The sequence below is a fragment of the Lepidochelys kempii genome, chromosome 10, assembly GCF_965140265.1.
Source record: "Lepidochelys kempii isolate rLepKem1 chromosome 10, rLepKem1.hap2, whole genome shotgun sequence".
In the NCBI taxonomy this organism is placed as follows: Eukaryota; Metazoa; Chordata; order Testudines; family Cheloniidae; genus Lepidochelys; species Lepidochelys kempii.
Genome location: NC_133265.1, coordinates 25,612,539 through 25,626,702, shown reverse-complemented (window position 1 = coordinate 25,626,702; position 14,164 = coordinate 25,612,539). Strand labels below are relative to the sequence as shown.

Here is a 14,164-nt window from a genome sequence, read left to right as displayed (position 1 = left end):
GTATTATAGCCTTCACTGGCAGTTAATGCTGAAGTTAACAGTGTTTCTGCTGGACGTGGCAGAGAAGAGCTACTGGATGATGAATAAGTTAAAACAAGTCAGAACAATTGCAGAAGGAGAGAAAATTGAAAGATTAATTTGGAGAAAATATGTTTGTGATCTTTTTATTTAATTTTGTGATGAATAGGAAAAAAAGGCCCGGAAGGCATGGGTTATTTTTCTCTTTCAAATAAAGGCCTCGATCCTGGAAGGAGATCTGTGCAGGCAGGCCCTTGCACCCACATGGAGTCCAAACTGAAGTCATGAGGCTCTGTATGGGCACTGAGGTCTGACTGCATGAAGGCCACTGAAGGCTTAGGACCAGCCTTTCTCCTCTTGTTTGTATTTTAGGAATATCAGAATTATGACCACTTGTTGCCCCTGTTTTTGCTGGAGGAGAGGACCAGACAACTGGAATGGGAATTTTCTTAGCCATCAGCTGACAAAGTGCACGTGTGGAGGATGTTGAATCTTTCACAAATAGAGTTTTTATAAAAAGTGTTTGTTAGGAGCTTGAGTTAAATAGGTGTTGGGAGAAACAACCTGACTAAAAATCTCTGCCTTCAGTTGTTCAGGTTTCAGTCTCTTGTAGCATTATACTCCCACTAGTTCTCTTGTTTCCATGTGTCTTCCAGTAAAATTAGAAAGGTCAAAATGGTTCTTTTGGAAAGGGAGAAAAAAAATCTAAACCTATATTTTAAAATGTCTTCAGCCCTTCTTTATAAACTGTAACAAAACAAGGCACAACCTTTTTCTTCTCTGGAGAATACCTTTTAGAGGTATATAAAAGTGAGGAAAGATTTCTCCAGATATCTGAAAATAGATGAAGAATGAATGCAAGATGCAGGAATGCTGCTCCAGGATGCAGGAACTGCAGAGCAGAAGATTCTCATACCACCAGTGCTAAGACTGTGCTATGGGCAGAGAGGAGGCAGTTACCAGATGAGCAGAAAAAGCTGGGAAGAGAGTAGAGAGATTAACATCTGGGTGGCAACCTTAGGCAAGTTTACTGAGGGGTTTAAAAATAATGGGAGTGATTTTTAACTGGGATTCTGAAATGAAACTGGAGCCAGTTGAGGTGTCTCAAGATGGGAGTGCTTTGTACATAGGAGAATCATTCTACACATGGTGGAGTCTGGAAAGCTGGGACTGGGGGAACCACTGAGAAAAGAGTTGCAATAGACAGGATCAGAGGAGATGAAAGCATGAATGAAATCTCAGCAGAGGGGAAGTCAAAAGTACACATTGCAACTTCACTGCACTTATTTATTTTCAGCATTTAATCATGAATATTATATTGAATGCAATTTATTGAGCATATAATTCATTTTTTTATTATTTGAGTAAGAATATTAAAAATCCAGTTATTGCTAATGGCACAGCTTAAAGCAAACTGCCAGAACCTTTATTTCAGAAAGTCTGCTTTCTAAGGGACCTAATCCTGCTTGAAATGAGTATCAAAGCTCTCACTGACTTTAGTGTAATATCGGTCTCCTTCAATCTTAAGAGGCTGGACTTTGGGCTGTATTTGCTTGTTTGTGCAGAGACTGAGCCACTAAGTTATTTTGGAAAATATGAACAAAAATCTGTATGCCCATATTTGAGATACTGTATCAAACAAACAAAAAGCAGGGTGTGTGAAAGTGGGGGTGTTGCCAGCTCAGTTTTTCAGATGCCCCATATTTAGATCACTCAAAAATTGCTTATTCTCTAACGGCTGAGATTCTCAAAAATATTTAAGTATCTAAGTCCCACTGAAATCAATGGGAATTAGGTACCTAAATAGCTTTGAGAAGTCGGGCCTAAATATACAATCAGTTCTGAATTCCTATTTCTAGATCTTAGTTTCTTATTGTAAGACAGGTGAAGCTCCATTAACTTTTAAGTTTTTGACCCTTGAGGGATGCAGTAGCAGGGGTGAATGTGAGGCAGGATTCCTCCTGGTCATTACTCATTGCCCCTGCCAAGTATAAATGCCCTCTTCCTGATATCACAGTCAGTTCCTTCTTGTCTGCAATTGGCAAAGGAGCTTCCTGCAGGATGAGTACAGCTGTGCTAATATTTGAGGCTGTTGCCTTGAGCAATTCCTTGAATGTTAGAACCTGCTTTGATACTTGATTTTCCTAGTCTCTGTGGAGACCTCTTTAGAGCTTTGTCACAGATGAGCTGTTAGTGCTCACCACCCTTTTGTGTCTCAATGTTTTCAGCGCCTTGGTACTTACAAGGTGCTTTGCTTTGGTGTTTTGGTGCTCCAGCACCTGCAGGATGTTAGCCCTGCAGGATGGCCTCCCCATCCAAATGCCACACCGTGACCATCCAATCTGAGGGCTGTGCCAAAATGTTGGCTCTTTGACTCATTTGAATCCTCCTTTCAAGGGAGGGAAGTGAGGCTCTACTTCATGATAATGCTTTCATGTTGAGTGGCTTCAAAGGCTCTCAGTCCCCTTCTACAGAGGGCCTCAGCACCAGAAGCCAAAGGGGCATAAGCTGTCTTTCAACAAAAGACAAGAGGTTGTTGAAATGGTCCAATGCACTTCACCAGCCTGGCAGGACCTCTATATGAAAGGCAGAACCTTTTCCCCACTGCGTCCTGGTCACTTGGACACAAGACTGCTGAGCATCATTTGGCTGGGCTTCAAGTTTAAAAGGCCTTACAAGACCAAGTGGAAAGGGACTATGGCATGATGCAAGCAGCTCCAAGTAGGCCCCTTTACCTGAGCTGCACAAAACCTCCTTGACTATCTGTTTCACCTGTCTGAGACTAAAATATAAAGAGTAACTCCATCCAAGTACATTTGACAACCATTTTGACCTATCATGGATTAGTGTAAGATAGACAAGGGTCTCTGTACCACCATGTCAAGTTCATGTGGGGCTGGATGCTTTTGAAGTTTCCTACTGTGACACTCTGAGCCCCATGTTCATCTTTATAAAATGATTGTGTGGTATCCAATGCAAAGTTTGTCATGTTGGATGTCTTTGGAAGGCTCATAATGCACTGAGCATGGTTGTTATAGTGATGTTATAGTAATTGTTACAGTAATGTTATAGTAAGGTTATAGGTTATTATTTCATGTATGTAGTTATGAGGCTGAAAATCATAGAATCATAGAATATCAGGGTTGGAAGGGACCTCAGGAGGTCATCTAGTCCAACCCCCTGCTCAAAGCAGGACCAATCCCCAGCTAAATCATCCCAGCCAGGGCTTTGTCAAGCCTGACCTTAAAAACCTCTAAGGAAGGAGATTCCACCACCTCTCTAGGTAACCCATTCCAGTGCTTCACCACTCTCCTAGTGAAAAAGTTTTTCCTAATATCCAACCTAAACCTCCCCAACTGCAACTTGAGACCATTACTCCTTGTTCTGTCATCTGGTACCACTGAGAACAGTCTAGTTCCATCCTCTTTGGAACCCCCTTTCAGGTAGTTGAAAGCAGCTATCAAATCCCCCCTCATTCTTCTCTTCTGCAGACTAAATAACAGCCTCTCCTCATAAGTCATGTGTTCCAGCCCCCTAATCATTTTTGTTGCCCTCCGCTGGACTCTTTCCAGTTTTTCCACATCCTTCTTGTAGTGTGGGGCCCCAAACTGGACACAATACTCCAGATGAGGCCTCACCAATGCCGAATAGAGGGGAATGATCACGTCCCTTAATCTGCTGACAGTGCTCCTACTTATACAGCCCAAAATGCAGTTAGCCTTCTTGGCAACAAGGGCACACTGTTGACTCATATCCAGCTTCTTGTCCACTGTAACCCCTAGGTCCTTTTCTGCAGAACTGCTGCCTAGCCACTTGGTCCCTAGTCTGTAGCAGTGCATGGGATTCTTCCGTTCTAAGTGCAGGACTCCGCACTTGTCCTTGTTGAACCTCATCAGATTTCTTTTGGCCCAATCCTGTTAATTTGTTTAGGTCCCTCTGTGTCCTATCCCTACCCTCCAGCGTATCTACCACTCCTCCCAGTTTAGTGTCATCTGGGAACTTGCTGAGGATGCAATCCACACCATCTTCCAGATCATTACTGAAGATATTGAACAAAACTGGCCCCAGGACCAGCCCTTGGGGCACTCCGTTTGATACCGGCTGCCAACTAGATATGGAGCCATTGTTCACTATCTGTTGAACCCGATGATCTAGCCAGCTTTCTATCCACCTTATAGTCCATTCATCCAGCCCATACTTCTTTAACTTGCTGGCAAGAATACTGTGAATATGTATTCTCATGGCTTAAAACAAGCCCATGCAAAATCTCTCCAAGAACAGAGAGGCACTCCCACCTCATCAGGGCATGGATGGGACAAACCCAGCCCAGCCTCACAGGAACAATGGATACTGGCTTAGGCAGCAACAAAATAATCTGTTAGACGCTGGAAGGAGTCACCCCCTTCCTTTGGGCAGTTTAGGACTGCGATGAGGTAATGCTTACCTGACTCTGAAGGGGCAGAAGGGGGCAAAGCCAGGAGGAAAGAAAGGACATGATAAAAGGGAGAGACATTTTGCCATGCTCTCTCTCTCTTCCACCTACATCTAAAGACACCACCACCACCACCAAGCAACTGAATGGCTGATCAAAGGGGAGAGCCTGGCTGAAGAGCCAGCCTGTGGTGAGAAGCATCTAAGTTTGAAAGGACACTGAAACTGTTAAGATCAGCTTAGAATGCATTTTGCTTTTATTTCCTTTGACCAAATCTGACTTGTTATGCTTTGACTTATCATCACTTAAATCTAGCTTTATAGTTAATAAATCTGTTTGTTTATTCTACCTGAAGTAGTGCATTTAGTTTGCAGTGTGTCAGAGACTCCCTTGGGAGAACAAGCCTGGTACATATACATTTCTTTGTTAAGTTGATGAACTTATATAAGTTTGTAGCATCCAGCGGGCATTACTGGACACTGCAAGACGGAGGTTCCCAGGGGTGTGTCTGGGACTGGAGATATTGGCTAGTGTCATTCACTTGCAAGTAGCTGGGAGCAGCTTACATGCTAGAGGCTGTGCATGAACAACCCAGGAGCGGGGGTTCTCACAGCAGAGCAGGGTAAGGCTGGCTCCCAGAGTCAAGGATTGGAGTGGCCTAGCAGATCACTGGTCCAGACAACACCAGAGGGGAACATCACACCTACTAAAAAGCTCTGTGTCAAGAGATATTCCTGGGGCCTGAAGTTGATAAAAGCTCCTGTTGAACCATTCATTTCCTGTAAGCTTAAATTTCTTACTTGGTTGTTTTCCTGATGGTAGTGACTTCAGCTCACAGAGTGAGTTTCAGGCCTACTGACTGATCTACCTTCTACTGTCTTTACAATGACACAGTCGTGCTATGGATTCATCCTACATTCCATCCCAAGATGGAGTTGGAGTTACTCTTTAATGAGCCTAATATCCTACCATTTTTTCCTGCATACCCTTCCTAATGAGGCCTTTCTCCATGTGGTTGATGTTTAAAGATCCCTAGATTTTACTTGGAGCAGACTAAAGCCCTTGGGAAGTGCCTTCTACATTTTATTTCATATCTATTCACTGGACAACTTTCTTAACATATACCTTATTGCATTTCATACTGCTGTTACCTAGCTGGCCTGAAGCTAGAAAGCCATGCCAAACTGCACTTGATCTGAGGCAAAGCAGCCTCAAAAAACCATTTGCGAGGCAGCCACCTGGGCCTTACACCAGGCATTTACAAAGAATTATGGTTTAGATTTGCCCTGTAGCCAGGAGATCCTGTTTCAGTCTATGTTGTAGAACTGTTTCTAAGGTATGGGAGACCAAACTCACTAATCCACTCACTAGAGATTATTTTGGGATAACCCTTACTTAAGTTGGCCCAATTTTATTTGAAGGGTTTTTTTCCTTTAGTCTTTGCAATGAATCCTTCAAGGTACCAATGTTATAACTGGTTTCAGAGTAGCAGCCATGTTAGTCTGTATTCGCAAAAAGAAAAGGAGTACTTGTGGCACCTTAGAGATGAACAAATTTATTTGAGCATAAGCTTTCAAGAGCTACAGCTCACTTCATCGGATGCATTCAGTGGAAAATACAGTGGGGAGATTTATATACATAGAGAACATGAAACAATGGGTGTTACCATACACACTGTAACGAGAGTGATCACTTAAGGTGAGCTATTACCAGCAGGAGAGTTAGGGAGGAGGGGCGGGAAACAATGAAACCCTACACCCCCTTTCCTGGGGAAGGCTTGATAAAAATCCTCACCAGTTTGCATAGGTGAACACAGACGCAAATCCTTGGATCTTAAGAACAATGAAAAAGCAATCAGGTTCTTAAAAGAAGAATTTTAATTGAAGAAAAAGTAAAAGGATCACGTCTGTAAAACTCCACCATCAACCTCAGCCTGGATCAGTCCACACAAGAGATCCACATCCTGGACACTATGGTGCTACTAAGCGATGGTCATATAAACACCACTCTATACCGGAAACCTACTGACCGCTATTCCTACCTACATGCCTCCAGCTTTCATCCAGACCACACCACACGATCCGTTGTCTACAGCCAAGCTCTACGATACAACCGCATTTGCTCCAACCCCTCAGACAGAGACAAACACTACAAGATCTCTATCAAGCGTTCTTACAACTACAATACCTACCTGCTGAAGTGAAGAAACAGATTGACAGAGCCAGAAGAGTACCCAGAAGTTACCTACTACAGGACAGGCCCAACAAAGAAAATAACAGAACACCACTAGCCATCACCTTCGGCCCCCAACTAAAACCTCTCCAGCGCATCATCAAGGATCTACAACCTGTTCTGAAGGACGACCCATCACTCTCACTCTCTTGGGATCACAGATCTTGGGAGACAGATCACAGATCTTGGGAGACAGGCCAGTCCTTGCTTACAGACAGCCCCCCAACCTGAAGCAAATACTCACCAGCAACCACACACCACACAACAGAACCACTAACCCAGGAACCTATCCTTGCAACAAAGCCCGTTGCCAACTGTGTCCACATATCTATTCAGGGGACACCATCATAGGGCCTAATCACATCAGCCACACTATCAGAGGCTCGTACACCTGCACATCTACCAATGTGATCTATGCCATCATGTGCCAGCAATGCCCCTCTGCCATGTACATTGGTCAAACTGGACAGTCTCTACGCAAAAGAATAAATGGACACAAATCAGACATCAAGAATTATAACATTCAAAAACCAGTCGGAGAACACTTCAATCTCTTTGGTCACTCGATTACAGACCTAAAAGTTGCAACTCTTCAACAAAAAAAACTTCAAAAACAGACTCCAACGAGAGACTGCTGACTTGGAATTAATTTGCAAACTGGATACAATTAACTTAGGCTTGAATAGAGACTGGGAGTGGATGTGTCATTACACAAAGTAAAGCTATTTCCCCTTGTTTGTTCCCCACCCCCACTGTTCCTCACACGTTCTTGTCAACTGCTGGAAATGGCCCACCTTTATTATCACTGCAAAAGGTTTCCCCTCCCCCCGCTCTCCTGCTGGTAATAGCTCACCTTACCTGATCACTCTCATTACAGAGTATGTCTACACTACAAAATTCGGTTTTGTAGAAAGCGTTTTTATACAGTCGATTGTGTGTGTCCCCACACAAACGCTCTAAGTGCATGTAGTCAGCGGAGTGTGTCCACAGTACCAAGGCAACCGTCTATTTCCGGAGCGTTGCACTGTGGGTAGCTATCCCACAGTTCCCGCAGTCTCCGCCGCCCATTTGAATTCTGGGTAGAAATCCCAGTGCCTGATGGGGCTAAAACATTGTCACGGGTGGTTCTGGGTACATATCGTCAGGCCCCCCTTCCCTCCCTCATTCCGTGAAAGCAAAGGCAGACAATCGTTTTGCACCTTTTTTCTTGAGTTACCTGTGTAGACGCCATACCACGGCAAGCATGGAGCCCGCTCAGCTAACCGTCACCGTATGTCTCCTGGGTGCTGGCAGATGTGGTACTGCATTGCTACACAGAAGCAGTTTATTGCCTTTTGGAAGCAGACAGTGCAGTATGACTGGTAGCCATTGTCAACGTAGTCCTGGGTGCTCTTTTAACCGACCTCAATGAGGTCAGGGGCACCTGGGCGAACATGGGAGTGACTCAGCCAGGTCATTTCCCTTTTAAGTTTCGTCTCATGGCAATTGAGTCCTACCGGCAGTACACTGTCTTTTAATCAGCAGCCAGCAGAATACGATGGCCAGTAGTCATACTGCACCGTCTTCTGCCGAGCACCTAGGAGATGACGATGGCTAGCAGTAGTACTGCACAGTCTGCTGCCAGCAAGATGTATAAAGATAGATGAAGTGGCTCAAAACAAGAAATAGACCAGATTTGTTTTGTATTCATTTTCTCCTCCCTCCCTCCGTGAAATCAACAGCCTGCTAAACCCAGTTTTGAGTTCTATCCTTGAGGGGGCTATTCAGTTTCTAGCAAAGCCACCCCCTTTGTTGATTTTAATTCCTTGTAAGCCAACACTGTAAGCCATGTTGTCAGTCGCCCTTCCCTCCGTCAGGGCAACGGCAGACAATCGTTCTGCGCCTTTTTTCTGTGCAGACACCATACCACAGCAAGCATGGAGCCTGCTCAGATCATTTTGGCAATTAGGAGCACATTAAACACCACGCGCATTATCCAGCAGTATATGCAGCACCAGAACCTGCCAAAGCGAAACCGAGCGAGTAGGCGACGTCAGTGTGGTGACGAGAGTGATGGGGACATGGACACAGACTTGTCTCAAAGCACGGGCCCTGGCAATGTGGGCATCATGGTGCTAATGGGGCAGGTTCATGCGGTGGAACGCCGATTCTGGGCCCAGGAAACAAGCACAGACTGGTGGGACCACATAGTGTTGCAGGTCTGGGACGATTCCCAGTGGCTGCGAAACTTTCGCATGCGTAAGGGCACTTTCATGGAACTTTGTGACTTGCTTTCCCCTGCCCTGAGGCGCATGAATACCAAGATGAGAGCAGCCCTCACAGTTGAGAAGCGAGTGGCAATAGCCCTGTGGAAGCTTGCAATGCCAGACAGCTACCGGTCAGTTGGGAATCAATTTGGAGTGGGCAAATCTACTGTAGGGGCTGCTGTGATGCAAATAGCCAACGCAATCAAAGATCTGCTGATATCAAGGGTAGTGACCCTGGGAAATGTGCAGGTCATAGTGGATGGCTTTGCTGCAATGGGATTCCCTAACTGTGGTGGGGCCATAGACGGAACCCATATCCCTATCTTGGCACCGGAGCACTGAGCCGGCGAGTACATAAACCGCACGGGGTACTTTTCAATAGTGCTGCAAGCACTGGTGGATCACAAGGGACGTTTCACCGACATCAACGTGGGATGGCCGGGAAAGGTACATGACGCTCGCATCTTCAGGAACTCTGGTCTGTTTCAAAAGCTGCAGGAAGGGACTTTATTCCCAGACCAGAAAATAACTGTTGGGGATGTTGAAATGCCTATATGTATCCTTGGGGACCCAGCCTACCCCTTAATGCCATGGCTCATGAAGCCGTACACAGGCAGCCTGGACAGTAGTCAGGAGCTGTTCAACTACAGGCTGAGCAAGTGCAGAATGGTGGTAGAATGCGCATTTGGATGTTTAAAAGCACGCTGGTGCAGTTTACTGACTTGGTTAGACCTCAGCGAAACCAATATTCCCACTGTTATTACTGCTTGCTGTGCGCTCCACAATATCTGTGAGAGTAAGGGGGAGACGTTTATAGCGAGGTGGGAGGTTGAGGCAAATCGCCTGGCTGCTGGTTACACACAGCCAGAAACCAGTGCGGTTAGAAGAGCACAGGAGGGCGTGGTGCGCATCAGAGAAGCTTTGAAAACCAGTTTCATGACTGGCCAGGCTACTGTGTGAAAGTTCTGTTTGTTTCTCCTTGATGAAACCCCCCGCCCCTTTTGGTTCACTCTACTTCCCTGTAAGCTAACCACCGTCCCCTCCTCCCTTCGATCACCACTTGCAGAGGCAATAAAGTCATTGTTGCTTCACATTCATGCATTCTTTATTCATTCATCACACAAATAGGGGGATAACTGCCAAGGTAGCCCAGGAGGGGTGGTGGAGGAGAGAAGCACCGGGAGGGGTGGTGGAGGAGGAAAGGACAAGGCCACACAGCACTTTAAAAGTTTAAAACTTATTGAATGCCAGCCTTTTGTTGCTTGGACAATCCTCTGGGGTGGAGTGGCTGGGTGGCCGGAGGCCCCCCCACCGCGTTCTTGGGCGTCTGGGTGAGGAGGCTATGGAACTTGGGGAGGAGGGCGGTTGGTTACACAGGGGCTGTAGCAGCGGACTGTGCTCCTGCTGCCTTTCCTGCAGCTCAACCATGCACTGGAGTATATTAGTTTGATCCTCCAGCAGCCTCAGCATTGAATCCTGCCTCCTCTCATCATGCTGCCGCCACCTTTCAGCTTCAGCCCTCTCTTCAGCCCGCCAAATACTCTCTTCAGCCCGCCACCTCTCCTCCCAGTCATTTTGTGCTTTCTTGCACTCTGACATTGTCTGCCTCCATGCATTCCTCTGTGCTCTGTCAGTGTGGGAGGACAGCATGAGCTCAGAGAACATTTAATTGCGAGTGTGTTTTTTTCGCCTTCTAATCTTCGCTAACCTCTGGGAAGGAGAAGCTCCTGTGATCCTTGAAACACATGCAGCTGGTGGAGGGAAAAAAAGGGACAGTGGTATTTAAAAAGACACATTTTATAGAACAGTGGGTACACTCTTTCACGGTAAACCTTGCTGTTAAAATTACATATATAGCACATGTGTTTTTGTTCCAAGGTCGCATTTTGCCCCCCCCCCCAGCACGTGGCTAGCCCCTCTACCCTCCCCGAGGCTAACAGCGGGGAACATTTATGTTCAGCCACAGGCAAACAGCCCAGCAGGAACGGGCACCTCTGAATGTCCCCTTAAGAAAAGCACCCTATTTCAACTAGGTGACCATGAATGAGATCACTCTCCTGAGGATAACACAGAGAGATAAAGAACGGATGTTGTTTCAACGCCAACAAACATACACTGCAATGCTTTGTTCTACAATGATTCCCCAGTATGTGCTACTGGCCTAGAGTGGTAAAGTGTCCTACCATGGTGAATGGAATAAGGCTGCCCTCCCCAGAAACCTTTTGCAAAGGCTTTGGGAGTACATCCAGGAGAGCCGCGAATGCCAGGGCAAATTAATCATTAAACAAGCTTGCTTTTAAACCATGTATAGTATTTTGAAAGGTACACTCACCAGAGGTCCCTTCTCCACCTGCTGGCAGGTCCGGGAGGCAGCCTTGGGTGGGTTCGGGGGGTACTGGCTCCAGGTCCAGGGTGAGAAACAGTTCCTGGCTGTCGGGAAAAGAGGTTTCTCGGCTTGCTTGCTGTGAGCTATCTACAACCGCATCATTATCATCTTCCTCGTCCCCAAAACCTGCTTCCGTGTTGTCTCCATCTCCATCGAAGGACACGGCTGGGGTAGTGGTGGCTGAACCCCCTAAAATGGCATGCAGCTCATCATAGAAGCAGCATGTTTTGGGCTCTGACCTGGAGCGGCCGTTCGCCTCTCTGGTTTTCTGGTAGGCTGCCTCAGCTCCTTAAGTTTCATGCGGCACTGCTTCAGGTCCCTGTTATGGCCTCTGTCCTTCATGGCCTGGGAGATTTTGACAAAGGTTTTGGCATTTCGAAAACTGGAACGGAGTTCTGATAGCACGGATTCCTCTCACCATACAGCGATCAGATCCCGTACCTCCCATTCGGTCCATGCTGGAGCTCTTTTGCGATTCTGGGACTCCATCATGGTCACCTCTGCTGATGAGCTCTGCATGGTCACCTTCAGCTTGCCATGCTGGCCAAACAGGAAATTGAAATTCAAAAGTTCGCGGGCCTTTTCCTGTCTACCTGGCCAGTGCATCTGAGTTGAGAGTGCTGTCCAGAGCGGTCACAATGGAGCACTCTGGGATAGCTCATGGAGGCCAAAACCGTCTAAATGTGTCCACAGTACCCCAAATTCAACCCAGCAAGGCCGATTTCAGCGCTAATCCCCTTGTCGGGGGTGGAGTAAGGAAATCGATTTTAAGAGCCCTTTAAGTCGGAAAAAAGGGCTTCATCGTGTGGACGGGTGCAGGGTTAAATCAATTTAACGCTGCTAAATTCGACCTCAACTCCTAATGTAGACCAGGGCTTAGTGTGTATGGTAACACCCATTGTTTCATGTTCTCTGTGTATATAAATCTCCCCACTGTATTTTCCACTGAATGCATCTGATGAAGTGAGCTGTAGCTCACGAAAGCTTATGCTCAAATAAATTTGTTAGTCTCTAAGGTGCCACAAGTACTCCTTTTCTTTTTGCGAACACAGACTAACATGGCTCAAAAAGGTGTCTTAAAACTGGTACACTATTTTTACAGACTCACTCTTCCACAAGGCTTAAGGACAACACATTTGCCCATTATATCCATATTTTCACATGCATCCGTGCTAGCAGTGGTCATTTCCAAAGAGGGAATGCCAGAGTAGAACAACTAATGGAATGGAAAATGGTCTATTTTTTAAACGCCTGCAAGTGTTTCCACAAGTGCTTAAAAAACCCATAGAATTGGAACTTATGATACAAATAGTGATTTTTACTAGTCCGGCAGCATAGAATAAGAGAGAGCCAGCCTCAGTAGTAGCATGGCTGAGAATCAAGGTGAACTGCAGTACTCTTGAAACTATTTTCTTCCACATACATAGTGGGATTAGATTTCAGAGTAACAGCCGTGTTAGTCTGTATTCGCAAAAAGAAAAGGAGTACTTAGATGTTTGTTTTTATACACACAAATCATGAAAAAATGGGTGTTTATCACTACAAAAGGTTTTCTCTCCCCCCACCCCACTCTCCTGCTGGGAATAGCTTATGCAAAGTGATCATTCTCCTTACAATGTGTATGATAATCAAGGTGGGCCATTTCCACAAGTGGGCCATTTTTTCATGATTTGCGTGTATAAAAACAAACGTCTTCTGTATTTTCCACTTCAAATGTCAAAGGTTTGTTGTGTACGGAAATTTCCATCTTTCCTTGCAGGCCTGGATAGCTTTAATGGCTGAATCCAGGAAGCAGAAAAATAGGTTAAATAGATGCAGGCGGTACCAAAGGATAAAAATAACAGGGAAAGCTTAGCTTGAACCAGAGGTTGAATCAAGAGCAATATTGTTATAGAGAAGTTGATAGAATATGTTGAAAACAAGTTGGAAGTCAAAGTTTACAAAATCAGACTCCCTCACGTTAGGAAGACATCAGTTCCAACTGAATTTGCTGCACAGTTTATTGCTATCTTAGACCCAGGGGATCATCACTTTTAAAAAGTGACATAACTCCTACAGGAAGGGAGCTGGCAGTGAGGTAAAGGAGAACAGAGGTTCTGTGACTGTAACTCGTTGTAGAGAAGATTGGGACCACACTAAAATCTCTGGATCCAAAAAATACCTAGGATATGAAGAAGGTAAGATTTTTTTTTCTATCAACTTAAGTCCCTTGCCTTATTTTGTACATATTATGGAAATACAACAGTTATGACTACACAAAGACAGCCTGTGTTATTTTCAACATCTTTCAAAATAAAGTGTCAGAGGTGATGGGGAGAGATGGCATTGTTTGCCAAATGAAGGTGCACAAAACAACAACAAATGTTTCAGGAGGGTGTTGCAAAATGAAAGAAAATAGAAAGAATTACTTGAAAGTATGCTCTTATTATCCCAGTCGTCTACGGACAGTGCAGTGTGGAGTAACTTCCCAAACATGAGCATGCATCAGTTTGTCTTCCAGGAACAAACTAGTCCTGCAAAGAGTAAATAAAACAACCACTGGATGACTGAGTACTGCAGACTGCTGTCATTCATCACATCAACAGATTCTCTTGTCTTTTAGAACCACAGGTCAGTCCTTCACACACGTAACTACCAGCAGCAAACACAACATAATTTGGACATCATAAGATTTATGGGCTAAATCCCTAACTGGTATAAATTTGTGTTGTTCCAGTAAAATCAAGGTAGCTATGCCAATTTACACCACCTGAAGATTTGGCTATGTTTATGCAGAATGGAATACACCGTTTGCAAATCTCAGGTGTCATGACATGCCTACAGGAGAACAATGAAAAGTAAACAATGTGC

General features: G+C 45.2%; 1 protein-coding gene and 1 long non-coding RNA gene across 3 annotated transcripts in view; one reads left to right on the top strand and one right to left on the bottom strand.

The window, feature by feature from the left end:
• Positions 1-14,164, bottom strand: part of USP7 (ubiquitin specific peptidase 7) — a 138,409-nt gene that overhangs the window by 116,512 nt on the left and 7,733 nt on the right. Inside the window, exon 2 of the mRNA XM_073362481.1 lies at positions 13,723-13,827. Coding sequence (XP_073218582.1) covers positions 13,723-13,795 — 73 coding nt within the window. The 5' untranslated portion in view covers positions 13,796-13,827. The remainder of the gene's footprint in view (positions 1-13,722; positions 13,828-14,164) is intronic.
• Positions 1-14,164, top strand: part of LOC140918352 (uncharacterized) — a 31,221-nt gene that overhangs the window by 15,085 nt on the left and 1,972 nt on the right. Inside the window, exons 2-3 of one of the 2 annotated variants that reach the window (XR_012161155.1) lie at positions 13,373-13,491; positions 13,815-13,948. This is a non-coding gene — a long non-coding RNA (uncharacterized lncRNA). Of the gene's footprint in view, positions 1-13,372; positions 13,492-13,814; positions 13,949-14,164 lie in introns of those variants that run through there. The other variant, XR_012161154.1, reaches the window with a different exon arrangement.